At 27.1% G+C, this 24,239-nt stretch overlaps 1 protein-coding gene, 1 long non-coding RNA gene and 1 pseudogene across 4 annotated transcripts; 1 reads left to right on the forward strand and 2 right to left on the reverse strand.

Annotated features, from left to right (window-relative positions):
- The first annotated feature begins 353 nt into the window (after positions 1-353).
- On the forward strand, positions 354-20,305 carry LOC107169924 (ATP-dependent DNA helicase Q5-like). 3 transcript variants are annotated; one of them, XM_089216138.1, is made up of 8 exons: positions 354-547; positions 620-768; positions 944-1,048; positions 15,840-15,991; positions 19,075-19,199; positions 19,270-19,446; positions 19,544-19,720; positions 19,787-20,305. In XM_089216138.1, exons 3-8 carry the CDS (start codon positions 1,044-1,046, stop codon positions 19,913-19,915), a joined length of 765 nt encoding a protein of 254 aa, XP_089072264.1. In that variant the 5' UTR covers positions 354-547; positions 620-768; positions 944-1,043; the 3' UTR covers positions 19,916-20,305. The 3 variants fall into 3 exon arrangements, with proteins under 3 accessions (XP_089072264.1, XP_089072266.1, XP_015375377.2); XM_089216140.1 differs by having other exon boundaries at positions 620-750; XM_015519891.2 differs by lacking the exons at positions 354-547; positions 620-768; positions 944-1,048 and adding an exon at positions 13,685-13,959.
- Positions 16,500-17,839, reverse strand: LOC149059903 (uncharacterized; annotated as a pseudogene).
- A 2,414-nt stretch (positions 20,306-22,719) lies between the features above and the next one.
- LOC149059904 (uncharacterized) lies at positions 22,720-23,362 on the reverse strand. The gene is made up of 2 exons (XR_016189540.1): positions 23,215-23,362; positions 22,720-23,103 (listed from the first exon to the last, which is right to left on the reverse strand). It is a non-coding gene; the product is annotated as an uncharacterized LOC149059904 (long non-coding RNA).
- Positions 23,363-24,239: the final 877 nt, after the last annotated feature.

A 24,239-nucleotide genomic window follows, 5' to 3' on the forward strand; every position in this document is an offset into this window, starting at 1 on the left:
TCGATTTAAAAAAAAAAATCGATTTTATTAATCGAATACGGAGGCGTCGATTATTTAATGAGTTGATTCAATTTGGTAAACGATATTATGGTTTATTTTACGAGGTAAAACATCTTCGTTGTTTGTCAGGTTTGGTTTTGGTGGGTGGCGATAGAAAATCGATTTATCGCATGCTGGAATCAGCCAATGGGAGGAATTCTTTTCACGGCGGCGTACTATTATCACGTCGGCTTCTTCACGATTTCACGTGTTATCAATTTTTGTATTAGTTATTTGTATGATACATAGAATATATATGAAATAGAATATTATTGTTAAAATTATTTTGTGATTGACATTACCTATTGTGAGTTTTGAAAATTTGTTGACATTTTTCGCTGTTCACCAAAATTTTGTGGACTTTACCAATGTTTTTAATCCCGTTCAGGGTCTATTCGCATTGTGCGTGTTATTTAAAAGTCATACGTTTATTTTTTGTATAAACATTTCTTCTACAGCCGTGGTCTAGAAAGCGATTGGAAATTGGAATTGCGTAGAATTCCATGAGGTACTTTTTGCTTTAATTTCATCATTGGACGTACAATTTAATATCATATTATTTTAACTGTAAATCTTGTAGAATATTGTTGTTGATTCATGATGAGAAATGAGAAAGGTAATTGAAAAGTAATGTACCTACGCTGTTATATTGTATGCTATCAAGACCTTTGAAATTCATACTCTTTTGGATATCAACCACGATTTTGTTTGGTATGCTACTTCCACTTGGTATGTTACTACTTTAATATCAACTATTAATGTATAATTGTTTGTATACTATTAGAGTAGTCAATTTATAGTGTCTATGTGTTGTATGTGATTGGTTTTTTGATTTATGATGAAAATATTATTTAAAAGTAGCATTTTTAAGCTGATTTTTAATTTACTTTATACGTTATTTCAGAACAGCACATATTCTGTTTGTATAAAATTGTCTTTTACATTGGTGGTCTAAGAAGCGATTGAAACTGTGTAGGCCAACTACAAGTCATTTATACAAAACTATGCGGTAAGTTAACATTTAAAAATACTTTCCGTTGTAATCTCCTTATTAATTGATGTTCAATATGATAATTTTATGGCTAAAAGACAATAAAGGCAAAATAACAGTTAGGGACATAGTATATAATATGGCTGGATAGAAGTAAAGAAGCCCTAATATCTATTGGTGTACTTTTTATTATTTTGTGATAATCATATAAAGAGATATTGATTTTCCATATGTAAATTTTACATGGATATTTTTTGTGTAAAAACAAATGATTTTTCCCAATCCTGAATACCTTTAAAATTGTATATAATAATAAACCTACCTAACATTACATATTTTGTAGTAATATTTTAATTGTATATGACGTATACAGACCCGTATTTACAAAAATTGCCGCCAGGGGCAACATAAAATTTGCCGCCTCCCCCCCCAAAAAAAAAAATAATAATTTTTTTTACTTTATTGATATTACACAATTGTAGTAGTAAATAGGTACATTAATATAAAATACAACTCAGTAATAACTAATAACCAATATATTATTTAAAACATTCTTTAAAATAATAAAACAACTTAAGAAATAAATATATTCAATTATAACTTCATAACTTTACTTAAAATTTTCTGCGAGATTGTTTTGATGCAAATGATTTAATAATATCATCGTAATCAATTATTTTGGTTAAAGATGACTCTATGTTTAATATGGCTAAACTGTTCAATCTTTCTGATGACATGGTTGATCTTAAATATGATTTAATTCTCCGTAGAGTGGAAAATGATCTTTCCGTTGAACAATTAGAAGCAGGAGTACAAAGAAACATTCGGAGAGCAACATAAACATAAGGAAAAATAGCTTCTATGTTTTTTTCTTTAATAAATTTACACAGATTAATGATATTTGTTGGAGGGTTTTTAATAGTTTTAAGCAAGCTCTGAAAATGAACACACTCATTTTCAAATGTTTCATCCTAATCATTTTTGTATATTTTTCTTAATTTTTTTGCACCATCACAAACATCCGAGGTTTTTTATTCACTAATATTTAAGAAAAATAAGTATTTAGATATTATATCATCATAAGAAATTTTTCTTTTTTTTAGTTCTTCTATTAAATTATCACAATTAATGTAAATGGTATTAACTTTGAAATTTTTGCGTCCGTTGAAAATAGCATCTGGTTCAATAGATTCATCATTACGTTTCTTACGTTTTCTATTTTTGTGTTCATAGTCAGGAATTAAGTCATCATTGTCAAACATAGCTCTTGCCAACATTTCATAATCATTAAACATTGATCGTAAAGTTTGAACATATTCAATTAACGAATTATACAAACTAACAACAGTGCTTATATCAATATCAACAGATTGTAATAGAAGACTAGTTTTGTTAGATGTATGTAAAATATCACTCCAAAATACAGTCATGTATGCTGTTTCTAATTTATTCATTTGTCTAATTAAACCTCTGGCTTCAGACCGTACAAATGGTTTTTCATAATCATCAATTTCAACTCCAGTTTTTTTTTAAACTGTGGCAAGCGTCTTCTCTTGCTGACCATCGCGTGGTGGATAAACTTTTTACAGTTGAGATAGAATATTGACTTAATTTATGCCATCGATGTGTGGATGAAGAAAAAAATACAAATATATTTTGAATAAAAAGAAAAAAATAATTTGCTTCTTTACAGCAATTTGCAGCACACGATCCGACTAAGTTCAAAGAATGTGCTGAACATGGCACAAAATCAGCTAACGGTGAAACTTGCTTTATTCTTGCTTGAACTCCTGAATAAATACCAGACATATTTTTAGCATTGTCATAAGATTGACCTCTCAAATAACAAACATCTAAATTATATTTTTTTTAAACTGATAAAACTGATTCTGCTAGATTTTCTGATTTATGTCCAACATTTTCTAAAAAACCAATAAATCTTTCAATTGGCTCACCGTTCAATAGCACATACCTGATAACGAAAGACAGTTGGTGTGATATGTCTGGAGTAGAATCTATGCTGATAGAAAAATATTTTGATGATTTAATTTCATCAACTATGGTATTTATGACTTTTTCAGACATGATTTTAATGAACTGTTCATAAGTAGAAAATGATTAGTAGGAAGTATTACCTTTGTCAGGGTTACCATACTTAGATATGTGTTAGAAAGTGGGTCGTACTCTGCAAGTAATTCCATAATCATAATAAAATTGCCAGTGTTTGAAGTAGATGATCCAAATTTTTCTACATCACCTCTAAATGATAATCCATGGATTGCCAAACCTTTAACAACCGAACAAACTCTGGTCAGTACACTAATCCAATATTTTTTTTCGGTTTTCTATTTGATGCATTAGTTTTGTATTTATTTTACTTAAATCTGATGCAAGTTCTTTCATTTTATAGGAACATAGTTTATGTGCAGGTGAATTTTCATGGTAAGAAATTTTTTTAGGGTGTTTCCTATCTGAAAATCCTATTTTTGAAAAGTTAGTTTTATTCTTAAATAAGAGACATGGAACACAATAAATTGATCCAGTACTCTCAGAATAAGATAAATAATCTCTTTGACATGTTTCGCCATTGATTAAAACAGTTTTGAAAAAATCTATATTCAGATATCTAAAATAGTTGCGGAAATGCCCTTTCTGAACAACACTGTATAATCTTTTTGAAGCTGTAAATTTAACATCTAGATTTTGACTAAATCCGTTTTTACAGATATATTGCCTAGTTTGTTCATTTATACACCACAATGCTGGATCCAATCTTAAATAAAAAACAAATATGAAAATTACTTATTAATTTAGAAATAGTTACAATAAGAATAACATATAAATGCATATATATTAGAATATTTAACTTAATACATTTTTACTTATTTTACCTATTATTATTGTTTTGTATATTGCATAAAATTAATTCTAATAATATAATTTATTAAAAATTTCTAATGAAGATAATGGTCAAAAACTAGGTAAAGTAAGAATTTATTTAAAAAAAATAATTTGAATTAGTGTTTCAACTTTACCCAGGTATATCAGTAGAATTTGGTTCTAATAAAATATTTATATGCTCCGACTGTTCTGAGCATGAAGGGTCAGAATTCAAAAAACAAATAACCGTTGGGTCAATTTTGGATTGACCAACAGATTTTTCATTGTATACAACTAATGCTTGAGGATGAAATGTTTCAGAACTAGAATATAAAACAAATTATTAAAAAATTAAAACTAGGTAGACACTTAAATTGTTAAATATTACTTGACTATTTCACTGGATTTTGATTCTATGGAAATATTGTTTTGTCTGACATATAAAGGTTCGGTATCCAAATTATCACAAATAGCTATAGGGCTAGTTTGAAGTTGTTCAGCAGATTTATTAACCATACCTGACTGAGTAGAAATATATAATGGTATAATCAAAAATTATAAAAATACTAGTTGTGTTTAACCATAATTTAAATACAATACATTTTTTTATTCAATATAACTGAATACCTGATTTATATAGTAATAAAATAACTAAAAACTACCTAATAATAAAATTCATATAATTTGGAGTATAATTATAATATTTAACTTTTAAGCAACTGTTATTTTTAGCTATTTAAATTTCAGCAATAATATAATCATTAGGATTGGTTTAGTGTAATAATATTTAATTTCTTAAAAAAAAAAAATTGAACTTATTATGTATTTCTATAATTTTCATATTATTATAAGTTTACTTTACAGTCAACATAAATAAAATACTTACTTTTGAACATTGTGTTGATTTTAATAGTTTTTCAAACAACTTTATTCAAATTGAATTCTTTGAGCTTAGCTATTTTCTTGTATTCAGCCCACTAAGCCTATTTCTTCTTGGAGCCATAACTAAGATACGTCACACACAAAGTACAGCACTAAAGCACTTGTTCACGAATAATAAAATTGTGTTTTGATTTTTGTTATCGATAATATAATAATAATAGTAGTGTAAATTGTCAATAATCGGCAGCCGTAGACTCGTAGCTCCTTATATCATGGCAATACCAGTAATACCACAACTGTATATTTTCTATTTTTAGTATGTATTTTTCATAGTCTACAATTTGTAGAAGCGGTAGAACTAAATACGAATCATATGTTTACAACATCAATATGCCCAAAAGCAGTTTATTGACATTCGAGTTGATAACGAATAAAAACTTTATTAGGTACATTCTACATTCAAAATCTATTTTATTATAATTATATTATTATAGTTATTTTTTATTAAACTAATTATATATTATATTTTCATATTAGAAATATATTTTACATTTTTGACCATTTCAATATTTTGCCGCCCCTAAACCTAATTTTAATATTGCCGCCAGTGGCAATTGCCCCTCCGAATGAATGTAATTCATTAAAGAAGATTATTTAATATACCTATTTAGGTTATTCATATTATTGAGGGGATATCAAATTTGGTTTAAGACCTTTATTATGTTTTTAATGCAAATTATGGATCAGATAATTTTTCTGAAAATTGTAACCGAAACTTGAAAGTTAAGTCTCTTAGTTATTTTTCCAAGAAATCAGGTAGTTTATTAAAATCATACAATTTACTTTTATTTTGAAAATTATTGGGTACAAATATCATCAATAAGCACCTAAGCATTTTGTTAAATTAAAAAATTTGACTATGTATTTGTACAGATATGTTTCATTCAATGTTGATTTCCTCCTCAGTCTTAGAAATAGAAAACGAGCCATATTGTAATCACAGTTATCCGCATTATACATGTAGATAACTATTGTTGCGACTCTACAAGTTACAGATACCTTGTATGATAATTATTAATATTATGTTTAGTGTATTTATTATTTTGATAATCAGTCAAAAATATAAATATGTGTATATTTTATAGGTACATAAAACACTGAGGGCACTGAGGGCGGGTTGCATAAAGAACAGTCTGTAAATTTGTTACCAGCCCTGTAATTTACCGGCTCTATAAGGTTTTTAATGATTGTGTAAACTATTCTCGGGTTGCATAAAATATAAAATTATTAATAACCGTGGTTACCAAATAAATTAAACCATATTAAACCAAAAAATTGTGCGTAACCGCGTAGGTATATCAACTTAAAAATATTTTTTATTCTTTAATAATCGCAAAAACTAAAAAATATATAATATAAATTGAATATTGATAATCTTTGATAGTAAAACTTGTTTATCTTATCATAATAATAATATTTTATTATTTTAACCGATCTGTAATTAGTTACAGAGCCCAAATCGGATCTGCAGTTTACAGGTCCGGTAGCCGATAATTTACAGAGCCGGTAACTTTACCGAGCGTTCAAGCAACACCTAATTTTATTTACAGATCCGTTAACGTACTTACAGATCTGTAAGTAGTTACAGGACGTTTATGCAACCCGCCCTGAATATTGAAATTGTGTATCATATTGTAATGAAATGCAGCCCAGTATCTAAAATAATTGGACAATAAGCAACAATTTATCAAATTATTATATGTACTACACTAACATTTAGACATTGTATGCCCATAACCCAGTGGTTCTTAATCGATGTTCCGTGGACTTTGTATAAGTGCTCCATCAAAACTTTAAAATCAGTTGAAAAATTCCATAAAGTTTCATTGTTTTTTTTTTTTTTTTTTTTTTATTATTGTTTTTTTTTACACATAAGACATTTCTAGCCTAAAGCTATCTAAATCTATGGATATTTTACAGTTTACATAATAGTTTTAACATTATAACATGATAATTAAAATATTTTTAAAGTACTAAGGATAATATTAACCATTGGTAATTTTAAGATTACAATAGTATTCTGATATTTGCATATTTACAATAGTATAACTTTAAGTAACTGAAGTTGAAGAGTGATCTGGAAGAAGCACATGTGTAGGGTGAAGATTTGGATGTTGAGAGGTGGCTTAGTGTAGGAGGTCGTGGGGACGACTTTGTTTTAATTGACGATGAGTTGGGTGAGTGAGGAGGTTATAGTGAATGCACCTGATGAGTTTGGAAGAGAGCAGTGGACATTTTTTGTTAATGTTTTAATATGAGCTTGGATATCTTGATTTGAAAGTCTTTGTGAAGATTTGCATTTCTGACAAACCATGGAGCATTTGCAATTATTCTGAGGACTTTGTATTGGACAATTTGCATTTTTTTGATGTGCGAGGATGCACAATTACCCCATACTGGGCAAGCGTAGGTAAGAATTGGGCGTATAATTTGTTTATAAATTAGGAGAGAGCATTTTTTTTGTATAGTTGAATTTTTGTTCAAGATGGGATAAAGCATTGAGATGCGCTGGTATGCTTGCTGGACTTTGGATGAAATATGGGGCTGCCACATGCCCACATGAGTCATTTGTCAAGAGTTACACCGAGATATTTTAACCGTCGGTTGCCAGGGTATATTTTCACTGTCAAATTTTAGTGGGGGAGTAAGTAATATAGCGAAAAATCATTGTTTTAACATTATGATTTAAATGGAATTCTAAAACATAAAAGTATAAGATGTGTGTTGATGGCTGTGTTCCTCAAAAATGTTATAAAACGTTCAGTATTCCGTCACTCAAAAAAGGTTAAGAACCACTACCGTAACCTATGCGTTTATCAAATACTTCTCATGTCCATTGTATTGTAAAAATTTCAGAGGTTATGAAAATAAAAACCTGAACTAACGAATGCTACACATTAAAAGAAAAGACAAATATATAAATAAATAAAACTTAAAATGTCAATTGGCAATATTTCGTGTTGTCATGTAAGTTTTTTTTAGATAATTTGTATCTCTAGAAAAGACTGTCACAATTCAAAATGACAAAATGTGTTAATCTTAAGTTATAACTACTTTTGATAAGTAAAATATTAGCTCTATAGAATGCAAGAATATCACATTCATCCGCATTTTTCATTTTGACCCCAAAAATATATATCAGTATTGAATTATTCAATTTTTATGTAATTTTTAAAGCAACAGAGGCTCTTTACTTTATATGGCAGAATGTTTTTAATTTATTCTATTTACCAAGATTACTTTATTACAATATGTGGCGTTCTTGCACTAAATAAAAAAACTCATTTTTGTGTGATATGTTGAACAGAAACCAGTAAGATTTAGTGTTGTGGTGATTTTGCATTTCATAAACTATTTTTCATTTAAAACTTAAGTCTAATATTTTTAAATAGACATTTTTAGTACCACTTTTCAAAATATGGCAGTCTTGCATTATCACAAAATTAAATTTAAAATATCATAAGTCTAGCTATTTGGGTTTAATAGAGAGTATTTAATGATGTTTAATTAAGTCATATTGTAATGTTTGTTCATAAGTATTTAAATTTTAAATTTCATATGGTTGATTAAAAATGTATCGTTTAAGAATTCAAGAATTATCTTAGTTTTATATTTCCAATCACTTTTTCTCAAAACTAATTAATCTTGAGTTGTGCGAGTCTATTTTTAGTGGTGTGAATTATCAGCAGATATTAATAACTAAAAAAAATGAATTATGGATTGCATTCAGTGAATATTTTTTTTTTTTAGAAATTTATTTTCTAATATCAAACTTTATTAGTACAAATACAAAATATGATAATGTTAATAATATTTAAACATGGACAAAAAGTGTATGCTCCTTCAAACAATATTCCCTGTTGGTTGTTAGAATGATAATTGGTACTTTTCAACAGTGTGGGGTAAATTACTTTTAAAAAGTAATTAAGTTACTTTAGTCGTTGCTTAGTGATAAATGTAATAAAATTACTTTACTCATTATTCAAATAAAATTCTAATGATGTTTTGAAATTACCTTTTCGTCCCAAAAAATCTATTATACTTTTGATCTCTAAGCAATTCATTGTCATTCTACAAGTATCCTAACTAGAAATACACTATTTGTAAAAAGGAATAATTTTAATTAGATGTATATAGAAACAACAATACATAAAAATATTGAACAAAAAATACATTTTACGAATATAGGCTGTCGATTGATTGATAAATATCAAATTCGAAATAACAATAAACAACTCTATCCTATATTTACATATAGTTTATAGGAATTAATAGTTAATAGGAACATAAAAATTAAAAACCAAACAGTCCTTGATTTATATTCATGAGAAACTTTCTGTGTACCTATTGTCATATTTAGAAAAATTTAATTAAATTTATTCATTATTTACGGTGTAAGTACACATATCAAAATAATTAAAAACCAAATTATGGTGAGTTAAAATTAAATAAATATATAATATGCACTATATTTTTATTATTGGTACTAAACATCCAAAAACTGTAATGTGTTATGTAACTTATCAAAAGTAATTTTTGTTACATTTTCATTACATGGAAATAATTCTAATGAAATTACGTAACGCATTACAAAGTATCGCCTTTACAGTAATGCGTTATTTTCGTTATGTTACTACCCAATACTGCTTATCAATGTATCATGTTTTAATAATTATTTTTAGTTAAGCTATTCATTTTAAATTATAATCTACATAATATACATAATGGTTTTTTTTACGCTTACCAAGTTTAAAATATCACTACTCCACTAAGACCTTAGTATAGTATTAACAAAATATAATTTATTTTAAACCATAAACCGTGGTTGTGTGTCAAATGAAAATAACTTTGTACATTTAATAAAATCGTATTAATAAATCATTTAATAAATCCACAATCGCCAATCGGCAATAATTAACAACAATAATTAATAGGAAAATTATTTAGTAGCTTTCTATGGTTTTTTTTTTTTTTATTATGTTCAGTAATAATTTTTAAAATAATTTGATAAGATATGCCACTACAAAGGCAGTTATTAAATATAACGAACAATTTTGGTTTGACGATTTCCTATTGGTACCTACATATTCAAACGGCATAAAATAAATGATAGTCACCTAAATGAACTATTTTTTTGGTCAACATTATTACCTTCGCCTAAACGATCACCGCATGAAATTGGAATTATTTTAGATCTGATATCTACCAGTGATATGCCTATGGACGAGAGGATAAGGGTTATATCCTTCTCCTCTCATTGTCCGATAAATCCCTCTATTTGTGTGTTTGGTACTTCCACGATTCATTTAAACCAGCGGTTCCCAAACTGTGCACCATGAGCACTTTCTAAGGTCTATGGCTTATAATAAATATATTAAAATGGGTATTTTGTCAAGTGTTAGAAAGTCAAGGATCATAAATTCATGTTTCATAAAATGCATGTTTTATAAAATACGTTTGCAATAGGTACGCACAATAGGTGTAGGTAATAATGTTATTGTTGTTAAACATTGACACAAAGTATAATTTGCTTTCGTTCCATGAAATATCTATTCGGTATCTGTAGATATCATAATATAAGTATATTATACTACCAATTAAGTTTTAATAATTGTCAATTCATTTCTTTTCGGTGGTTGTTAATTTAGACTTTTTATTTAAATTATAATTTACAATTGTAACAGATTTTTTTACATTAATCAAGCTTCAAATACCCTCATTCCACTGATCTGTATGTGGATTACAAAAAAAAAAAAAAAAAATAATAAGATGAATGATTCAAAATGGGTATACTAACCCACCACATGCGAGTGCATATCATATGTTATAGTATATAATATTTTAAGGGATATGTTCTCTATAATCGAAGTGTTATTGAACACAAAGAACTCTATACTCTGTCGCATGTGTAGTTTTGTGGCATTCTAACACGATACACAATGGTGACCCTCGTATACAATGTATTAGCGATTACTATCGCCTTGCACGTGATCGGCACAATCGACATCATCGTCTGTGGCAGCAGGACGGTCGGGTTGGTCGGAGGTCCGGACAAGTGATGTTGAAATAAAAACATCCCTATTATATAGCGTTACCCGGGTACAAAGATGAAAAATAATTTTGAGAGATGGTATTTTGTGACTATTTTAGTGTTTGTAATATTTTGCATCCCCAAAAGCTGCAGTCTTGTAAAATACTCTGTAAAAATTCAAATAATTTTTAATCACTTAAATACCTATATGTAATTCTAAATACGAGTACGAATTACGTCGAGATATCACAACGTATTAATTTTTTTTACTTGCTATAATCGTTAGAAACTTACGATTCTCTGTTGTATCAGGTGAAAAGTTGGCTGGCCATTAGCACATTGCACATGTCTTAACAATATAACAGTCATTATTTCATGACTAATGAGTAATAGCTTTAGTAAGGATAGTGACATTAACTCATATAACTTACCAGTAACATAATACGATTAAATTAAAAATCTTTGTTTTAAAAAAGATAAAATTTAAAATTTAAAAATATTGCATTTTATTTTTATGAATGATTAATTGACGATTTTTTAGCTAATCTAAGATAATTAGATAACTTTGGACAGTAATAAATATTATTTTAATAACTTTCCACAAGGTTATTAATTTATAATTTTGTTATTTATTTGAGAATGTCATTAATGACCAATTAAATAAATCTCATTAAATTTAAATAACCACATTTTATTTGAATTGAATTTTTTTTTTAACAATAGTTTTTTCGTAAACAGCTTATATAAAGGCGATTTGTAACAATACTTATGTACAAACATCCTACTACGCCCAAGTAGCTGTAGTAGGTATATCTATTTATTGTCTTAATCGTAAAATTTATTTTTAAAAACTCGGAACGAACCATTTTAACATTATCCTTCAGCCATTTTTTTTCCAGCAGTCATCCACGTTTCGATGAAAATACATAATAATATACTATTTTCAATAATTACATTAATTATAATAATCCAATAATTAGTAACGAAGATTTGAGTAGCCTTTAAATTAGTTGTAACCATCTCAATTAATTTAATGACTTAGTAATTTCTGTTTAAAATACTTTTAAAATATTCAAGAGTAGGCACTTTATATTGTTTTTTTACTTTTATATGATTACATTGTTTAATTTGTAAAGCGTTGAGAGTTGTCTATAATTCTTTTGATGGCATTTAAGTTACTACATACCGACAATATCACATTGTTTCGTTGGTAATTATTTGTCATTATTTTTATCACCGTCTCGTTTTAATATTGGCCATTATCGTTTGTACTGCGTTTGGTAAATGTCACGCGTGAATAACTGAATATTCTCAAATTAATAATTTTAACACATTTTGAATAGCATGTCTAATAATAAGTAGGTTAATAATACAACCATTGATATATATTCGGTCAAAATAATGTCCGATGTAGCAAACTTGCATTTAAAGTTAAATAACTATATAACACGCAATTGGTACACCAATGTCTATATGTATATTATTATATAAGATCTGTAAAAATCCTTGATAGTCTTGTCTTCAATCAGTTGAAAACACTAGGTAGTAGGTATTAAATTTTAATACACTTTATACGAATATTGAATATTAAATGTAAATATAATATACAAAACCGAATTATATTTAAAAGTTTTTATTTCACGTCTTATTATTCTTTTCTAATACATTTTTATTAAGTTTATATTGAAACAAAAAGTATATACTGAAACCTATTAGATACCTAATATTAAGATTTAAGACTCAAATACTTTCATAGTATCTTATTATACTCTTTAAAAATAAATTTAAGACATTTTGGTTTTATAACTGATTATAATTAATACATTCATATTTAATTATATTATTATTAAATTTGTCAGTAAATACCGTCTACGTTTTTAAAAATTCCACTTATGCACATCATTAATAACTACCCATATAAAGACATAAGTTATATAATATAATTGGTTGTGTATAATAGTCTTTATTATTATAAGGATTATATCTATATCCATTTATAAAAAAAATAATATTAATAATAATAATAAGAGCCCCTTTTGTAACTTTCGATTTCTACACAATAATGTTTGGCACTCGTTTAATAATAAATATTAGCTCAATAGACATTGTTATTGTCGCGTTTGGCGTCGTCTCGAGTTATAGAGAGCTGTAGGCCACCCCCTCCCCGTGTGACCGTAGAGTCTCACGCACGTGAAGCCGGCCGCCACCCCTTATTGCACACACGCATATAACGGTCGTCGCCACCACCGTACAAAGAATGTACAATAAAATGGCTTTGTTAAAGATTTGTAAATAATGTTTTTATTGTCATGTGGTAGGTAGATATATATATTTCTTTTAATCTGTTACAGACGAGATCCGTGTTCTACTGCTGCCAGTTTTGCAACATACTCATATTTATGGGGTAGAAAATAGAACGAATAAAATCAGATCAAAAACCATATTATAATGGACCACTTATAATGCATTAATAACAGTGGTTGTTGCAAAGGCAAGGCCGTCAACTTTAATATCTGGTGGTCCATCTGTATGGTTGTACCAATCTTATTTTATTCATACATAGGACGCCACACCTGTATATTATATCTCCCTATAAACGCATACATAGCAAATTGTACATTCTTAATAATTCATTTAACTCTGTTAAATATGTTTGGTTTTAGAAAGAATTAACCTATTACCAAATGTATAAATAAGAATATTATTTAGTCGATGGCATACGTTTTATTATTTAAATTTTAAAGCAATTTATGAGTATTTTAAAATAGTGAATTGTTTGTACATTTTAAAATGTTTATCACTTGCTTTAAAATTGAAATATAGAAAAACCACGTATTTCAGAAATTTTTGTTTATAAATTTTATAATATTAGGTCAATTCATTATAAATTCATAGACAATGAAGTTAAATTAATTATTCAGAACGTGCAATTTGTTACGTTATGCGCTAGTAAGACGAAGAAAACGCTTGCATTTTATGCGTCTGTTAGTGGCCATTGTTCTAATGGTGACATTTAGGCAATTTATAATCTCCACGTAATCGTCACCATCACCACTCAAGGCTGCAGTGTATTAATGTGAGTGTGGATTCCTTATACGTGCATGCACAACTTATCGTAGACATGCTTATAAATATTTTGTAATTACGTTAGGTTTAAATTAACATAAACGCAGTTGTAATTTTTCATTCTACTTTCGAGAACTTACTATATGGAACCTTTTTATATTAATTTGTTTTGGCAGTGTTTCAAACTCACAAGCATTTAGCTAAAAATTATATATTCATTGTTGAATTCAGTAATAATAATACTAATTAATTATATTTATAGTAACATTAATTAGAGCTTGAATTGTTTTGGAAAATAACAATAATTTTGAAATATTTAAATTTATGATTTAGATTATGGGTGATACGATGATTGTGTGCACACGATAGTAGTCCAAATAATTATTCGATATTAATAACATATTTTTCCGTGGGAAAGTGAATCATGTTAGCATTTAGAAGGTCAGATTTTAAAATAAAGTAATTTTCAAATCGCTGGGATAAACAAAACATAAATAAGGAAAAAATGAAATTTTTACGCAAAAAAAGATTTTGACAAAATCAATTTTAGTTTTTGGTGTAACTATAAAATAATTACATAAATACTTGTACAAATATATGAAATTTTAAATTTTGATGATACTCTACTACTGGTTACTCGGGTACCCCTCCTTTGGTACCTATTACAGTCACTCTACACATCAGCTCATTGGAGTGGGAACAGAGGAGACAAAAGCTGATAGTCGTCGAACAGTAGATACAATAACAGTCGCCATTCACATTATTTCATAGAATACGTCTCATGCACTCAACTTAGTCATAATCAAAAACCTAAACCGATTAGCTGAACGTTGCTAATCGTGCGCATGTAGATATTGTAATTCAGAAAATCCACTGCTATCATCGTTATGTCGTTCTGATATTTGAATTTCCAAAAGGTGCGTAAAGTATTTCGTCGCCTATTATAAACAGGAAACAATATTAAAACAATATTCTGTATATACAATTTCCTATATTTGCCCCTTTTCCGCTGCTAACGATATCTAATAGCATAATTGTCATCATTAATATTTTATACAGTAAAACCTTTGAATACCGGACACTCTCGGTCGCTTAAATGTCGTCCGCTATTTGGAGGTGTCCGCTATTAAGATGGGAAATACAGTGAGTACACATTTCACCGTTCCCAAAATTCCGACCGTTATTTGGAGGTGTCCGTTAAAGGAGGTTTCACTATAGTAGGTATTTTATAGGTAATTAAAATATAAAAATATGATAATATAGGTATAGCATACTATATTTTGCTATAGGTATATACTTTATAACTAGGTTAAATAGTATTATTTATACTTAAATTAAAAGTAAATTTTTTTAATACCTATAACATGATCATTATTTAAAATTCAATAGTAGGTTTGTACACAATTAAACATATTAACATTTTTTTAATTTTTGATCATAATATAAAATAATTCACATATTTTCGAAAGAAGATAAGTTTTGTAAAAAGTTAAACTTATAAAAAAACGTGCTTATATATTTGAAAACTTTAAAGTGTTTAACAAATTTCTATATAAATTACCAAGTGAAAATATCATAAATCTATGGTTATTTTTTTTAGTTATGCCAGAGATCAAAATTAATTTTGCCAAAAACCGATGTTGCGTGAAAATTCATGTTTATCTTTAATATTTTTTTTTGTCCTCCGTTTATAAAAACTACTTGGAATTTTCAATTTTGAATCTAATAAATATTTTTTTTCACCAATGGTATAAAGATTTTAATTTAATTTTAACTTCACTCTAAAAATTATTGTCAGATAAATGATATGAATCATTTGTTTTAATAAAGTTATCATATTTTGTAATTTAAAAAAAAAAAAGGTTAATATATGCAATTTTATTTACGCAGGTATAAAATGGCAGGTATACTGCAATTTTTTGATAACATCCCAAATGCTGCACCGGAAGATTCTTTGCTCAACGCCATGCTGGAAGAATTTTTTCAGCACAAGCATTTCAAGAACACTACCCAGAGAAAAGCGACAGCTAAAATATTGAAGAGTAAGTATAATATACATTAAATATAATATATTAATCATCTCTTGCACTTGATTTCAAATGTATTTTATAATTTTTGGAATGATGATTACGTACCTATAAGATTTAGGATAACTCGTTCTCATGAAAAACTCCGTAGACGGTAGTGCAATAATATGGACAATAGAAGAGATGTGACATATATGGAATATGCACCCAATGGGATAGGTACTGAAATATTTCCCAGAACTATTTGCAAATGGTTTAGGACAAGTATTTCGTTTTCTCTAATTAGACAATTTTTTACTGGAAATTAAAAACAGTATGGTATTCTATATTTATCAAATTTTCTCTAGACCCATGGGATGATGTTATTTATGGACAATTATTTTTGTTTCGTTTTCTAATACGTTAAAATGTACCTATAAATCGTTTATTCTAGTTGTGAAATCTGGATCATGCATACTTATGAAATCACTATGAGTGTTTAGGTATCTCACAAATTTAAATAAAATTACTGAATAAAATTATTTTATACTTCAATATCGACCTGACTAATACTTGATTTACTATCTGGTATCTCATGGTTGTATGTTTTAATACGATTAATTCTTAGTTTATAAATTATTATACTAATTGTTATGGTGAAAAATATAGAAAATACATAAATTATTATTACATAAAATTCAATTCTTAATATTAATAGAGGTTCTGAGGAAACGTGTGGAAGCTTACTAATATCAGATGCTATGTTTGCTAAATGGTTAAGATCTTTAATAAGGCTGTTGCTCGTAACGTTCTGGGGTAAAACATTCTTCACAGATTCTTCCAAAAGTTTCATTAAGTTATTTTTATTATTATCTGGTATAATATCATACTGGGTATTCTTAATTGGTCGATTAGTTGTTAAAAGTATAGAATTTCCCATATGGATTTTACATAAGGGAGATAAAGTCAAATTTCCTACCCCTGAAATCTCAATTTTAGATGTGTGTGGTGAATTTTGGCAATTTATGGTTCCTATCTCGGTTTGGCTATAATATATCCAAGAGTTATTTTGGGATAATTTATGCCAAATTGGCGAATGTAGGGATAAAAACTTGACCTTGCAATTATTTGAGTTTGGTTGGTGATTTGTGATTAGTGAGATAGCACATAACTCGGATGCTGCACTGTGGTGGATTTGTTGAATGTCCTTACAGATCTTGTAGGTTGTTGCTTGTATACATTTTTGCCATTGTTCTAATTTTAACATTAGGAAATGTTCATCGTCTCGGCTAAATCCTATGTAGTCTAATTCTGGGTCAATTAGTATTATTGTATTCCCATTGTATTGTATCGGTAATGGTATCGGGTGATACATAGTATACTCATCGTTGGAAATTAAAGGAATTTCCATGACATATATTAAATAATTATACTAGTGTGTAATTTTCCGTCTACTGTTGCATTTAAAACAGCTACGAGGTTCTGGGTTTCATATGCATACTTGTCCAATATTACTTCAAATATAAAAGCTTGTTCTAATATTCTGGTTTTAAATTCTAGTTTATTAATGTTTTCAATACTACTATTTGTTTGTTGTTGTAAGAAATGAAGGGTTTCCTCCAGCTTTTGTTGTTACTTTTCAATTTGCTGTGTAGTGTGGTTTGTTTCTGTTTGTGCTATTCTTATCTTCTCTGGAGTCAAGTTTAGGCTGTTAGCTTTAGTTCTATTAACTCTATTATTTCTCTTATTATGAATTCTAGAAAATCATTTAAATTGAAATTTTAAAAATCGGTGTTTTTTCTTGTCCAACAATAACTGCTTTTGTAGGAAAAGAAAAATTTTCATCGGGCATCCAGATTTTAGTCAATACTTCTTGTATTTCATTTTGTGTTAAAACTTTTTTTGTATAATTAAAAATATCACGGGTACTATAATTGACCGGAGAAGTACTATTTTCTGCAGATTCATGAACAAACGAATCAATATTATTTGACGAATGTTCAATATTTTCTTGGGGAGTAGAAATTGACCTAGATGAGGGAGATTTGAAAAATGACTATATATTTAATTTTTTTTTGGAATATATTTTTTGAAATAGTGAGATAGTCAAATAATTCTTATGGAGTCAATTTTAAATAATTTAAAATGGTAATAAATTTTTTTGTAAATAAACACATAAAAACATACAGTTAAGTACACAAGTATCCAGATATAGACTACAGTATAAATATTAAAATAAAATAGTATACAGTAGAACCTTATTAAACCGGACTAATAGGGGCTCTAGGTTGTCCGATTTAATGAAAGTCCGGTTCGGAGACAAGTGTATAGGTCCTATCTGTCAATCGATTCCGGGCAACACAAATTGCAATTAAGATAACGCACAGATAACTCCACACCAAAATAACCCAACAGTTGTAGTCGTTTTAAATATCTATATTATGTTTATAATATATAAGACAGTCTATCTACATCGTTAAATTATTAGAAAAACCGTAATAAAATATTTATTTAACATTTAGTAACTTGAACACCCCCCCCCCTCCCCATAAATACGCCACTGGGTACCTCGATAAATCGTCTGAATTCTATAATATGTAACAACTAGGTTGGTACCATGATGTTTGAAACAATTTCAAAATATCTTTTACCTATGTAAACATTTTAAATTTATTTGAAAATGTTGGGATTGAAATACATCTTAAAGACAATTTTTAGAAGAAGAATTCATTGTAATATTTACCTAAATATTCAGATTGAAATCAACCGATTTGGTAATTAATTTTGATAAATAAAAATGAGCCACTACTAGCGGATATATTCACATTGTGTTTGAAACTTTGTAATTATTCAAATGAAATGTATATTGTATAAAGAGGCAAAAAAAGATCCAGAATGTTTCACAAAGAAAACAAAAATGTTCAAAAATCAATATTTCTATATAGGTCAGAATATTAATACCTAATAATAATATACCAATTTGAACGATTACCGTTCGGTCCACTTTATGTTAATGTATCCTTTGATAAGCAAGTACATAATCATGTGTGTGTTTGTAATATGCATAAACCCATAATAACTTATTTAATACTATCTCATGTTATTTTTTATTATTAAAGGAGAATCAGACGTGATTGTTTCGTTGCCAAAGGGTCACGGAAGAACTACATGCTTTCTTCTTCCTATACTCATATGTCAGAAAAAGGTCTCAATAGTTTTTGTTGGTCTATCGTCACGAATTGATGTAATAGTGTGTTTTTATTTAAAAAATAAATTTTATTTAAAGTGTTTTTGAAAAAAATTTGATTCTGTAGATGCAGATAAGCCGTTTAAAATATGAAGATGTTTACGTAAAAATCCTTGATGCAGAGACGTCATCAGAAGAATGGGCTGATATAAAAAATAATATCCATCATTTATGCAGTATGATGAGTTTACCAAATAGTATATTATACGTGACACTCGATGTAATCTCTACGGTTGACTTCTTGGTCAGTAAATTTAATACCACATAATATTAAATCATCTATGGTTTCAACTAACATTTATTTTAAATATTTTGTTATGCATTTGTATCTTTTTTTACAGAATTTATTGAATTATCTAATAAAAACAAACAACTTAGGTTATGTAGTAGTCGATGAGTCGTATTGTGAAAACGATTGGATGTCAGGCCCGAAAGAAGAATATTATAAACTTAGTACACTCAGGAACACATATAATCATATTCCTTGGGTTATTACAACTGAAAAAGCCTGCACAAAAGTGAATATTTATAAAATAACCATAGGTCTTAATAATTTTAAATAATTTTTCTTGTTTCGTGATTAGGTTATTTATTGCATTAAGACAACACTATGTCTTAGGACTCAGAGGCAAGATATCCCCAGTGATTCAATACCGTGGTTTAGATTAAGTTTTGATGATGATGATGATGATGAAGCAATAGTTGATCGTTAAAGCAATAAAAGTAATTATCATGCTGATTAGAAAAAAAAACAAGAAATTATGAATGAAGCATAATATCGTTGAGAATAAATTAAAATTAAGAATTTAGATTCAATTTGATTTAACTACATTTTGTGTTAATAAGTATTTTAAATATAAACAAATCTCTCCATAAACTCTTTCCATCAACTAAATCATGCAATGAGCGCGCAATATTTCAAACTAAGTTAAAAGCCTGCTTTTTATCAGTTCAATCCTCGATGTCCAATGATTTCTTCACTTAACAAAAATTATGAAAAAATTTTAAATGTTATTACATTATTATTTTTATATTATATTCTATAACTATGTAGTATGTATCCATGTACATTTTTGTAAATAATTATATACATTATCAATTGTTAAAACAAAAATACTCATTAATAAGTAAGATAATAGAAAAGAATTATAATAAAAATAAAGTAAATGTATTTTTTTTTTTTAATTTATTGTAATATTTAATTATTTTTATTACTCATAAAATTTTTACATTTTGGAAGTCCAACCTTATTTAAGTTTCCATTATAATATAGTATTTAATTTGGTTGCTAAAAATATTATAAGTTAATAGGTATTATTGAATTGTGTAATATTTACTGTTCATTGAATATTATTATTATTAACTAATTGGAAATTATTTTTGTTGTATTTTACAATTTCTGATTCTGTTAATATTATCGACAAAGAATTTTCTCAAAAGTATGCCTCACCCGAATGTGTTGTCACCGTCTTACAAGTACGTATACCATATACTATATATCAAAAAATATTTTGCGCAGGACAACATAATCCCCTCTGTATTTATTGTAGACTTACCGAAATTCTATCATTTTTTTGATAACTAATCAATCACTTTTTATATTTAAATTTAAAAAATTCTGTACTACACAGATAAAGTTCTTCCCTATGCTTTGTAGAATCTTAGTAATTCTATTATAATTATGGAAGGAGTGATTTCCCGTGCAATACAGAGTTCAAAATTTTGTAATTTTGTAAGACAAAGACAACACATGTGGTGTACTCTTAACTATTAAATTCTACGTCTTCTAATTTTGGTAACTATTCTGCTATGCTTTTCATTAAGAAAATTAATCCTTTTATTAATATTGATTATGTTGTTTTTGTTATGTTGAATATTGTGCCTTTTCTTAACTGTTTAGTTAATTTGTACAAAATTGGTACAAAATGTTTGTAGTACTTAATCATAGCAGAATATGAATTTAAAATCATACTTAAAATGTTGGTTGATTATGCTAATTGTATACCTAGTTATGAAATAAATTCTTCTAAGTTTGAAAAAAATGTTGATTCAGCTTGAGTTACGTTATTTCTTCCTTTTGATCTTAAAATGGAAAACAAAAATATTCAATACAATTCTGGGGTAGACATCTTGTTAATAAATAATCAACTTAATTTTATTTGTTTAGTTAATTGTATAAGAGTTAATAACAATAATCAATATTTCCCTACAAATCATATACTTATGCAATGAGTGAATTTTTTTCGTTTACTTTTAACTTTATGCGTTGAAAGAAATATTTGAGTTTCATCTTAAAATGATCAATGTTTTGAATTTTGTTTTATTGGTATTTTAAGTCTAACGGATTCATTAGTTTTAATAAGAACAGTAAAGTTAGGTTAAGCAGTTATATAATTCTTTAACAAAATTAACAAATTTTGCACCCATTGAATCTACATTTTTTATTCAAATTTTAAACAACTTAAGTTAATATCTCTACACAAACGCATTTTTATTTTACCTGTAGTTGTGGGAGTAGTTGTGACTTTTTTATTAATAGCTTTAGATTTAATAAGTAATTTTTTAGTAAAGAATTATCATATAAAAAATTGGTTTTTATCAAGGTCAACAGTTTTTTTCTACTCAATAGTCACCAATGTTTGATTAAATATGTTCTAAAAAATAAAAACAAATACTAACAGAACCATCTTCCAAATTACAAATTTTTGTCTTGAGTATATATTCTGTAAAAATAAATAGTTTTTAAATTTTTTTTAGTCATTGGTGTTAATTATTATTTTTAATTTTATCTACTAAGTATTTTAAACGTTCAATGTTTTCATTATATGATTTTTCTTGATGTTTTAGAGTTATCTATGAAAATATTTATGTTTCATTAATTGTAAAAAAATTTGCATAAATTTCTATAATTATTTCTATTTTTAATAAACTCTAAGTAATTTAAACAATTTAAATTAAGTGTCTGCATGTAAAAAAAAACATTGTAATATAATTATTATTATTTCTATCCCTAGTTCCCTTATACAGTATTATCATTTATATATTATATATTCATCTTAGCCACCCACACAAAGATCCCCTGAATTGAGACCATTGAACTATATGATAACTGGAATGCTCACCAAGCAGTGTTGCCCGAAACGGAATGTTAGAACGAGATGGGACATACTAATGGTGTTACTATCTTTGTCTTACACATTGCGCTAATATCTTAAATTAATTTACCACGGTCCGCGATATTATTTTAGACTTTAGTTTGGTTCTTAAAATTTGGTATCTTTATATTTTATTTTTTAACTTCCACAAAATATTTATGATTAAATTGATAGAATATAAATAATTATAATTTATAATACCTTTAACAAGTATTGAAACATGCTTTTCTTGTGGACTTCTACATTTGTCATAAAAATGTTAAGGAAGTTGCGAGGAATTGTATGTTAAATGTTGGGAATAAAATATTAAGTTTTGAATTTAAAGTTAGAAGGTTTTAATTCATAACTATAAGCATATAAAATTACGAAAAATTGATTTTTATTAAAATAAAAACATAGTAGGTACCTATTTATAATATTATACATAATTGAAAGAAAAGTTACTTACACTACCTGAAGCTGTACCTGCAAATTACCTCAATTATTGTTCTTACTACTTTCCTAACTTAATTTAATATTGTATATGTATAATATAGCTACGATTACTACTGGAAAGATCTAGTAAACAGAATCTTCAATAGATTTTTGTTATATTTCTTAGCCAAAATTTCATAAAATAAGTAATTATTTAAAGATACTATAAGAAATTGTAGATACTTTAACTATAGTCTTAACCTTAAAGTTATAATATAATGTTAAGTTAACTAGGTAACTTTTGTTGAGTTGACTTCAGCTGGATATTTTTCCTGTAATGACAATAAAACTATATATTAATAAAAATATTTTACATAAAATAAAATAGCAAAATTTTCAACTGTATAAGAAGTCATAGTGAAAAATAATAGTTGATTTATTACATTTAAAAGCATTCATACAACCATTAAAGCGTAATAAAAATAAAACCATACACCACAAATTAAATTATGATGAATAAGTTTAAAACAAAGAACAAAACAACGATATTATTATTATTTATTGGTAAACAATCATATTGGAAAATGTGATAAAAAGAGATAGCAACACCATTCTTATCTGCTGTCTTTTTTTAACAGGCTATCTCGGTTATGTTTACATATTTGGTCTTATGGCGGGTGAGCATTCCAGTTATCATATATAGTTCAATGATAGAGAGACTAGAGAGTCTCTCTTTCTTTGTTTCTTAATTAATTTGAACCATAAAATATAATATTAACAATAATAATAAATGTTATTAGTCGAGGCTTAGTTATTAATATTTAGTAACAATTATTTGCATGTCTTTTTAGGTTGCTTTTCTATATTAAAGTATTTAAAGAATAGACTTCGAAGTACTTTAAATGAAAGCAAACTTGAAGCTTTTATGATTATGTCCATAGAAAAAGATACACTTTTCAACATAAACAACGATGAAGTTATCGATCGCTTGAAAACTAAAAGCAATTTGTTATTAAGAGAGGTGTCTTATTAAGTAATTTTAGTAATTTTGAAATAGACTAACCAAGTATGAGATGTTCATCAATCATAACTTTAAAAAAAAAATAAACTGAACTAAAACTGTATTAACTACTTGCTTGAATATATACTTTAATACATACCTACTTGAATTATATTTTTTGTGAAAAAAAATTGTTCTAAATAGTAAAAATTAAAAAACAACTGATTCAGATTTTAAAATATAAAATAAGAACAATTTTAGATGGAGTTCTGAACTTCAAGAATTATCTAAGGGTGATAATTGGGGCTGAACTTAATTCAAAGGAAAGAGAGTCAAATATAAAAACATTTTGCCACAATTTTTTTTATGTATAATACGATACCTATTATATATACCTATTATAGTAAATTGGTTATTTTATGAAAATAAACAAATTTTGGAGGTTGAAACCTAAAAATTTCTTGAACT

This window comes from Diuraphis noxia, unplaced genomic scaffold, assembly GCF_037042655.1.
Source record: "Diuraphis noxia isolate RWA-SAM2 unplaced genomic scaffold, SU_Dnox_SAM2 contig0001, whole genome shotgun sequence".
NCBI classification, from domain to species: Eukaryota; Metazoa; Arthropoda; class Insecta; order Hemiptera; family Aphididae; genus Diuraphis; species Diuraphis noxia.